Source organism: Poecilia latipinna, unplaced genomic scaffold (genome assembly GCF_001443285.1).
Source record: "Poecilia latipinna isolate Pla-1442-1.1 unplaced genomic scaffold, P_latipinna-1.0 Scaffold685, whole genome shotgun sequence".
NCBI classification, from domain to species: domain Eukaryota; kingdom Metazoa; phylum Chordata; class Actinopteri; order Cyprinodontiformes; family Poeciliidae; genus Poecilia; species Poecilia latipinna.
Window position 1 is genome coordinate 1 of NW_015113301.1, and position 10,088 is coordinate 10,088.

The 10,088-nt window shown below is 38.3% G+C and overlaps 1 protein-coding gene across 1 annotated transcript; it reads left to right on the forward strand.

The window, feature by feature from the left end:
- The first annotated feature begins 430 nt into the window (after positions 1-430).
- On the forward strand, positions 431-5,786 carry LOC106954851 (tenascin-N-like). The gene is made up of 6 exons (XM_015044647.1): positions 431-656; positions 747-898; positions 1,857-1,953; positions 2,084-2,248; positions 2,736-2,899; positions 4,482-5,786. Exons 1-6 carry the CDS (start codon positions 446-448, stop codon positions 4,632-4,634), a joined length of 942 nt encoding a protein of 313 aa, XP_014900133.1. The 5' UTR covers positions 431-445; the 3' UTR covers positions 4,635-5,786.
- Positions 5,787-10,088: the final 4,302 nt, after the last annotated feature.

Genomic DNA, 10,088 nt, shown 5'->3' on the forward strand with positions numbered 1-10,088 from the left:
GTGCTCTGAAGTTTCAAGGGCTTTGCACCAACTTTGAACTTTAGAGAATAGCTCAACACCAGCAGATGGCATGGCTTCCTAAATTATCACTGGCTGTGTAAACTTCACATCGGACCCCATGCCACTTGCATTCTGTGCCGCTCCACTCTTCCCTTGGTCTCAAATGTCGATAAAACTGTGAACGCTCAAAAAAGCACAACTTTTAATGAACGTGTGTGGCGGTCCAAATCAATAGCTTGCTTGAAAGCGGTGTTCATCTTTTTCTAATCTTTTATAACCCATAACTGATTCCTCTTTTTGTAAAAGCTGTGACATTGAATTTAAGTGCTTTGAAAGGCTGACCTCTTGTGGTCACAGAAAAAACAAATCAAGGATGAATAGATTGCAAAAAAAAAGAATGAAAATTAATTTAATCTAAACCATCACTTGACCTGATGATAAGCTTATGAAGATAATTATCATTGTCCATATTGTAAAAACATGTTTTTTTTTTGTTTTTTTTATCTTATTTTACCAGACTATTGAAAATACGCTCGCCTCCAGCAAGAGACGCTTCGCTGCGTCCAAGCTGGAGAGGGGAAAGAGGTACATTGTCACCATTTATGCCTTTAGAGGCAGCAAAAGGAGTAAGGTGGTGGAGACCTTCTTCAAAACAGGTCAGCATTCTTCAACTAAAAACAACTTTCTGCTATTTGTCATTGTATTCTATTTTTTAATATGACTTTCCTTCCCTTTGTTGTTATTAGTTGCTCTGCTGTACCCCTTCCCTATGGACTGTGGACAAATAATGAAGAACGGCAATAAAAACAATGGTGTCTATACTGTCTACATTAATAATAACCAATCCAAGCCAATACAGGTTTACTGTGACATGACCACCGACGGAGGCGGTTGGCTGGTATATTATTTTTGACTGACTTCTCAAATTATGTAGAATTTGTATTATATAATGCAGTTCTGTGAAAAAGCAAACTTCTGTTCTTGCCTTTTTGTCACACTTAAAGGTTTCAAACCATCAGGCTATTTTTTTATTAGACAAAGATAAGGTGAGTAAATAGGATAGGTATTAGAACCAACATTTTGTTGAATTTCACTTGCAAAAGTAACTTAGATCAAACGAGCCTGATAACAAGAATTTGGCTGAAAGCATCTCAGAAGCAACACATCCACAACTTTTCCAGCAGATTACAAAGGAACCCAGAGCAACACCAAGGTCAGAGCAGGAGGTGAGGCGTCCAAGATTTAACCTTTGACCCCACAACCTTTTTTTTTTTTTTTACCCTGTGCGGTTTTTGTGGGTCCCCTTTGTATGTGTGTGTGTGTGTGTGTGTGTGGCTTTGGAAACTAACAGTCTGACAGGACATCCTCCCTGCTTCACCGTTGTCCAACCATGAAATTTGCCACACTCCTCCTGAGAGTCGTGCTGAGACCATGGGAGTGTTAAGACAGAGCATAACACATAAACCGTAGCTCATCAAACAGAACAGAAAGGCCTGTCTCATAAACTGCATAAATCATCTTGATGAGCCATAAGACTTTCAGGAAAATATTTTGTGGACTGGACTGGAATGGAAGGTGTTCAATTCATTATGTTTGGCAACGCTACATATAACGCCTACATTCAAAAATGATGGTGGTAGTTTGATGAACTGGATCTGCTTTTCCTTGATCTAAACCTTTAAGTGTGACAAAAAGAATACAAAAACCAATAAAACATGTAAACGGGCAAATACTTCTTCACCACTTTCCAATACATAAAAATATCGACAAGTTTTACGCCTATTTGAACATGAACTTCTTTTTACATATTTCTAATCCAACATCTGTAAGTAAAAATTCGTTCCTGATGCTTTCAGGTACTTCAGCGGCGTAACACTGGGAATCTGGACTTCATGAGACGCTGGCGGCAGTACATAGCAGGCTTTGGCAACCTGACAGAGGAGTTCTGGATTGGTGAGCGACTTGGTGTTCCTGTTTTGTGGGGTAGAGCTCTATCTGCAGACTATAAAACGCGCTCATATGAGCTGTAATTGTGCATCATGTACTCCCTTCGATTTCTGCATCTGTTTATTCGCTGTCACAGGTTTGGATAAGATACACGAGCTAACCAACACTCCCACGCAGTATGAGATCAGGTTCGACTTGGGCCTGGGCTCAGATAGAGCGTACGCCGTTTACGACAACTTTAAGATCGCTCCGGTCAGACAGAGATTCAAGCTCACCATTGGCAAATACAGAGGGACAGCAGGTGGGTCTCGGCATGTAAAAGTCTGTGTATGTGAGAGCTGGAAGCACTGCTTTCATAAATTATAATTTCTTTTTAACACCCACATACAGTGATGCATACTGAGAATGTGATGGCAGATTTAGAAACAAGACAGATGGGGGCAGTAATTGAGGGGTTTGAAACCCTGTGCACACCAACCATTATGTAAACACACTTTAGCAACGTGTGAGATTTTTGCTTCAAAAGGTTACAGTAAGCCAGACAGAATATTTAAAGAGAAAGGGTTTGTTTTTTGTTTTTTTTAAACATGCAGTAGTCAAATCCAGAAACACAAAATGAGACACAGTGTGCATATAACCCAGAGTTTGCTGAGGCAGCGTCTACCTGAGTCCTCTCTACTTTTATAAATCCCTCTGCTTCTAAACACATGACTCAGAATACCTGGGCAGATGAGTACAAGCCAATACGAAGTATTTACAGAAATCTTGTTTTTATTGATGACTTCCAGGTGACGCCATGACCTACCATCAAGGCCGGCCCTGGACCACCATGGACTCGGATAATGATCTTGCGTTGACTAACTGTGCCAGGACCCACAAAGGAGCTTGGTGGTATGCAAACTGTCACTTGGCCAACCTTAATGGTAAATGGGGAGACAACGCACACAGTGTGGTGAGTGAACAAGGAGGACACTTTGCCTTTATTACCTGGCTTGCTGAATGCTTTTCAAAATGAGTCTGGCCGACGAGTCAGGTCGGTGCTCAGTATGCCTCGGTGAAGTAAATGTACATAGTTGCAAGATTAATGTAGCATTTCTTTGCAAAAACAGCATTTAGGTAGAAGTGGTCACACTATTAAAGGGGAAGAAATTACTTTTTTTTTTCTTTTTTTTTGGTAATTTTAGATGAGGTTTTAGAACACAATACACTTTTTTAAGTCTGATTTCGTCACCTTGCTATTTTCCTTTGCCTTATTTTTAATTTCTAATTATTTTTGAACCCCTTTCATTCCATTTATTATGTTCTTGAGTACATTAGCTGTCAGTCAAAGTCAGACTAAAGCAACATCACCAATTCCCAGAAATATTAGTAATTGTAACAGTAAATAATGTTATTAAATGTTATTGAAAATCTTGTTGAGAGTTTTAAAGGTTTTACAATTTCCTGTTATTCAAATCTTCTTTTACAATTATTTGCACCCTCCCCAGTAAAGATTTACTAAAGGTCCTAAAATAACCCTTCTTTTGCTTAAGCATAAACTCATAATGCATTTTTAGAAAACAATTCTACTTTTAATTTTAGTGCATTTAATCAGAGGGATTATCTGGTATCTTATAAGCATTCTTTGTCAACGGAACTTCATATATCCTGACCAACATGCAGCATGTGGAAGATTTATTAACTCTCCATCTTTGCACGCACAATATTTTTGTTGCGATTTTATGCTACTGGAATATTAAAAAAAAACATATTTGATTACTTATTTGATTACTTTTTTACATATCTTCACATCTTCATTAGGAGAGGCGATAACCACTGGGAGAACTGCATATTTCTGGTCATTTTCTACAGAAGAATTACATTTTACATGCAACTTTTGCCACAAAAATATCTGTTTCCTCTGCTGCACTTTCTAAAAGTATACCGTAACACAACTATTAGAAAACATATCATGGTTATGTAGGATCTCTTACAGCTATGCTTAATTAAAGACATAAGGAAATTACTCAGAATGAGGATATTTCTTTAGAAATTAGGACAACTTGCTCCCAGCCCTTTACTTACTGCTTGGTTTCTGTAATGCTGGGGAACAGCCAAAATGACTAAAATCCATCATCCAACGATAAGAAAACACATTTCAAGAGCCAGCTGTAAACCAGTAGTGTGTGTCGGTAGTCTGATAGGCAAAAAAAAAAAAAAAAAACAGCAGTTATTATGTCTTAGAGAGACGGACACTTCAGAAAAAGCCAGGGGATTTCTCTGCTCTTGTCAAGTTTCTATTCGTAGCATTTTTGCTGCAGATCTCAACTTCAGTGTTTGCTGCCAAAATGCAATAACAGTCAAAACAGGTTTGTACTCACATAATATGGACCCTGAGGCCGGTATTTATTACTTTCTTTTATTCTGCTTGTCTGTCATGCCACTTTCTTTTTCTGTGGCCCTGAATCTGTCTCTACCTTGCCTTCTTCACAATTCTGTTACCTCTCTCACCCCCCTCTACTCACTGTGCTCCTGATTTGCTGTTTTGCTGTTAGGGAGTCAACTGGGAGCCATGGAAAGGACATCTAACATCCCTGGACTTCACAGAGATGAAGATCCGACCGGTGGGAGCGTTGTCCAGCAGAAAGAGGCGATCGCTGATGGCCAGAGAGGGAAAAAGTAGAGTCTCAAACGGCTACAACAAATAGGAAAGCGGCCAAAAACTGCAACAGAAGCAGTCGGCACCATCAACCTTTGATCACACTAGATTTTGGTGTTTCTGTACAAATGTAGATAGACCACACAAGGATTTTGCAGACGTGTGCTTCAAATATTGTATAATTTTTGGAGAAGGATGAGCATAACCAAAGCAACCAAAAATAACCCGCAGTAACTTTGATTTTGTTTGTAAACAAATCAGAAAGCCCCGGTTTAGTGTGATTGTGGGGGAAAAAAATGGTCAACAAGAAACTCGGTTGAATGAAGTCGCATGCTACGTGGAAGAACATGCATTTGTAGACAATCATGTCTTGCTGTTTTTTTAGACAACCTGACTAAAAACCTGAAAAAAATATAATGCCAAATAAAGTTTTTCTTTTATCTCCTATTATTATATTAATCTTAACCCTGTTTTAGAGTCATAGCTACGTTCCAATTTGAATTACATCCTCTGGGATATAATTCAAATATCCAGCATCCAAATAAGCAGCGTTGCTTGTGTGTTTAATGAATGGCTCATTTGTCAGCTGCTGAAGCATGTGCCCTTACTCTATTGATTATGCTGCCACTGTGCATCCAACACTGTCACATCACATAAGGCGGTATGACACAGGCCAGAAAATAACAACTGATTGCAGCCTCGAAAATCCAAATTGCTCCTGCTTTACATTCATATGACGGGGGACAGCTCGTATCAATCAATGTGACGTGTCCCCATCAAACGTCAATAACAATGACATTTGTTTGTGCCGCTCTCGAAAACCGAATGACCAAACTCCCGTTTTTAATCTGGAAAGCTGACATATGCTATTAATGTTGCGCTGGCTCCTACTCTGCTTAATTAGATTTTCTTAACACTTTTATCACAAACACAGTTTATGTGACAAGGACGTAGAGCACATCAATCAGCTTTTCAGCCAATCTGCCAGAATGGATTTGAAGTTGGTGAACTTTATAGGATTTTTTTTTTTTTTTTTATGCTGCAAAGCTTTTCATTTTAAAATTTTGTAACTAATTAGAATTATTGAACATTTTCAAACCAGATCCTGATTAATAATATTTTCCTTACTAATTATGTTTTCAAACTGACATTATTAATTCTTTTTCACTGTAGTGTCACAAAATAAATCTGTTTTAATGAGTCCCTTGACCTTTTTTTTTCATGTTTTTTTAGTCTTATGTTGTGTGGTGTAGTTACAGCTCCTCTGTAAGGTTTGGATGTGGGGCAAAGGCTCAGGAGTAGTCCTAGAAGAAACTAGTTAGCACAGCTTTGATTCATTTTTCGCTTCTTATCTCCAGTGAGCTGTGTGTGTGTGTGTTTTAAATCGGAGATGGATCCATTTGTCATTATTTTATTTTGCTGTGGGACAAATCCAAACCCTTGGAAAGCTCTGTTTTTTGTTTTGTTTTTTTTTTTTTTTTATGCCAAGGATCACAACTGTAACTGCTGTCTAACTATAGAAGTGCAATCCACTCTGCGTTATCCATACTCTCAACTAAATAACTGGCTAAGTTAAACACATCCAGCTGTCGGTTAGTTGCATTCAGCAAACGGGTAAATCTTTACCATCAACTGTCCTGAACAGATTCACTGAAGAAATATTGAGCGCGGCGGTCGATAAATGGTTGCTCAAAAAGTCTATTTTTACGGTGCCAATAAACTGGCTACACCCTCATGCTCAGGGGATTTAGACCATAATCTTGACAAGGGCACCAAAGCTCCGACATGGACACTGGTCAGAAGCACAAAGTTTTAAGGTTCACGGTCGTTTTAAGTGCGGTTTGATCTTCTAAATTGCGTAATTGTGTAAACCACTTTTTAGTTGATTGCCTTTAAATATAGAACCACAGTTTCCAAAGTACAGCGCGCTTTCATCATAGAGGAGTTAAGTAACTCCCCTTGCTGGAACTGATGACTGTTCGCCGTCTGGTCTCGAAACTATTTCTCAGTTCTCTATCACATAATCTACCAACAGTGAGAGAGCATTGGCTGGCTTAGCAAGAACCACCTTACATAGCTGAAGGATACAAGAAGCACACCAAACTGATTAAAGACAAAAAGATTTAGACAAAAGATTTGACTTGATGAAACAAGACATGAGTTTTGCAGCGTTGTTCCAAAAACAACAGCCAAAGTAGAATGCAAAAGGATAATGTTGTTTACGGTTCGCTCATCAGAATCCATCAGACTCCGAGGAGGCAGATGCATAAAATGTGACAACCGTTTTTGCCGTTGTATTTTATTTCAGCTTGGGGATGAAATGTCTCACAAGGGCTCAGTGATGCAAGTGGCCGTCTGAGACAGTGGCAGCAAATTACTTTAAGGAGATTGGTTTCTACCATTGCTTTAAGAGGTGAGTGCTTTGCTCAGTGCAAGAACAAACAGAAAGTGGGAAGAGCTGGCCGATTTCCTCTTCTCTCCTTCCCCATTTCTGTGCGTCTAAATTTATACAGAGGACAATATGAGTTTGCCAACATGCATGTGCCTTTTGTCTGTCTGTGCCATTCGGGTCAACACTTCCCTCAAGGTTAATTTTGACGTGTTTTGCAAGAACTTGGTTAGGAAACAAAGGGGTATTTTAAAATGTGGTCTGTGGTGTGGAGAAAAAAAAAGAACTACATAAGAGAGAGGTTTAAGTCTAACTCATTAAATTTCATTAAGCGTTTTACGTAGAGTTTAGATCATAAAAGAATGAACTGTGCCTCGGCAAGAGATCTGTTTGACCCCAATTTCACAGATGATTCCTCCAGGCCTAGTAAGCATTCTGCATGTTGGCAGTAAATGATCCCCATTGGCTTCTATTTTAGTATCGCTCATCAACATTGACATGAATTATCAGGTCAGATCGCTCTAACAGGTCATTTCTTACCAATTGCTTTGGTTCAAAATTTTTTGGGTCAAAAACTGCTCCTCTCACACAACCTTGGCAACAGCACCACCTTGGATGATCTGCCATCTGGCTGTTCAGAAATGCACTGTGGTGAACCCCACCCTGATTGGGTCTGTAATGTGACCTAATCACAGCTCAATTCTGAGGTTTGATGTCATTTAGCGGTGAATCACCTGATTCATCTACTCTTTGCTGAATCAGGCAGAGACTTGTGCTTCTATTACAAAATAATATTTTTCATTTTGTTTGACCATGCAGAATTTTACTTGTTTGGGATTAAGCTACAATTTGTAACTTTTGACAAAATATATATATATTTGTACATATTTGTTGAAACTGTCACTATATCGCAACAGTATGGTATGGAATAGATAATCTGTGAAAAAAAATTACACTCTTCCTTTTCCCAGAGCTCCCTGGAAACAACCAATCAGAACTGGAAGGCGGGTCTTAGCACTGTCAATCATCCTCCACGTAGTGCTGTTCTTTTATCCCCTTCCTCCACTTGCTTCAACTAGCATTGCCTGTTGCGAATGTTCAGGCTAGCTAGCATGGCCCCAAATGACAGCCGATGAACAGTTTTCCTGGAACAGTAAGTTGTTTCTCCGCCATTAGCACATTGAGCAACGAGTACATGAGGATGAATGACAGCGCTAAGACCCTCCTCCCGGCTCAGATTGGTTGTTTTTGGTGGGGCGGGTGCATTTCTTCAGATTGCCATAGCAGCTCAGGGAGGAGGTGGAGGAGATTCATCTTGTCACGGATTATCTGTCTCAAACTATTCTGTCATGACATGATGACAGCTTTAACAAATATGTAAAAAAAAAAAAAAAAAATTACATAAACTATTTGCTGCTCATTGCCTGTTCTTCATAAACCTCTAATGAAAGATACGTAATTTTAAATGATTTTTCAAAAACTGGATGAAGATATAAAATCGACTAGATTGAAGGGTTTTTTAAAAAAAAGAACAAAGACACCTAAGTTGACATTGACATCATCTTATCCAGGATCCAACTTATATTTGGTTCATCAAATGTTTTGCCAAACAGGTCAATAAAATAACTGAGTGTGTAACCTAATTTTAAGAATGACAACAGTATGAAGCAGCAGAAGCCTGCAAGAAGGAAATTTTTCACTTTTGGCAATTAGGTAATTGCTATGTGTTTTATGAAGAATTCCTGTTTGGACATCCTTTAGAGCAAAACTAGCTTTGAAAGAGAAGTTATTAAAAATGGTGCATTCGATCCACTGGATGCCCCCAACTCCTTGTCACTTTGAAGGTAAAAAAAATACCATTAAGATATAAAATTATACTATTGAGAACAGAGAAATAAATTAATGTCTTAAATTTTGTTTCAGGTGTTGTTTCTAGTGACGACAGCAAATATCCACAACAGATCCGTAAGCAACATACCCGATTTGTTCAAAGGAGCAGTTCACTTCCTGCTTGCAGCAAAAACCGGCATCCTGCAAAACAGAGTTATATTTTATAAGAATAACCAGGCAGAGCTGTTAAGTAATCAAATTTTAGTTTTGATTATTGCTGTGAATGTTAGGAAATCTTCACTTGGTAAAAATGATCTTGAGCTTTACTTTCCATGACATACATAGATCTATTTTTTTCTTAATATTGTCTAAGCTGTCAGTATGGAGACATCAGCGTAGACCCAACCACGACTGCTTTGTGTTCAAACTTTAATATCCCGCTCCTTAGGGTTGAGCAGAAACTGAGAAAATTATATTTCTTCCTGTCTGCTTCCACTTCGTGCTGGATCGTTGTACAAGCCTCGATAAATTATGGATTCAGAACAACAATAAAATCTACCCAAGTGTATAATTAAAAGAAAACCAATAAAGTCAGCATTGTTTAAACAAACAAACAAAACATGTCTTGCGTGTTTAGACTGGACGAAAACATGTCAAAACTCATTAGCCCTCAGAAAATTAAACGGACATTCTTAGCAGATAATGACATAAAACCATCTTTATAGGTCCATTTTGTCTGATCAAGTGAAAAAGAAAAGAACATTTAACGGTGATTCATTTTATATCTCTTCCCTCATTGTTATTTGCAGGTGATGCTATAAATGTGACCTGTAAACTTTAATGGACATTCATTTCAGAGGGACTTTAAAAATACACAATCATAAGCAGACACTTGTGATAGGTTGCAACTTAAATGGAATATGTATAACAAGTAAAACTATTGCTATTCATGTATGAATAACTTGAGACGCAAACATTTATGGCATTTGGCTTTGTTATTGCCTGTAACTGAATACTGACGTGAAATAAGCCGTGTGCAAACAGAAAAGATAGAAAAAAAGACGTTGCTCTGATATCGACACTAATACAGGAAACAGAACAGCTTGTCTGTGATCATCGCAAGTCTGCCTCAAAAAGTCTCCCACGGTAAGGATGCAAATCATGCAAACTGACTCTGCAAACTTCAAACACATTTTCTCTGACAAACACAAACTAAAGATGCCGTATGCACTGATTTTCACTGGACATTATACATTCGTACTAAGGATTAAATTAATTCATTTA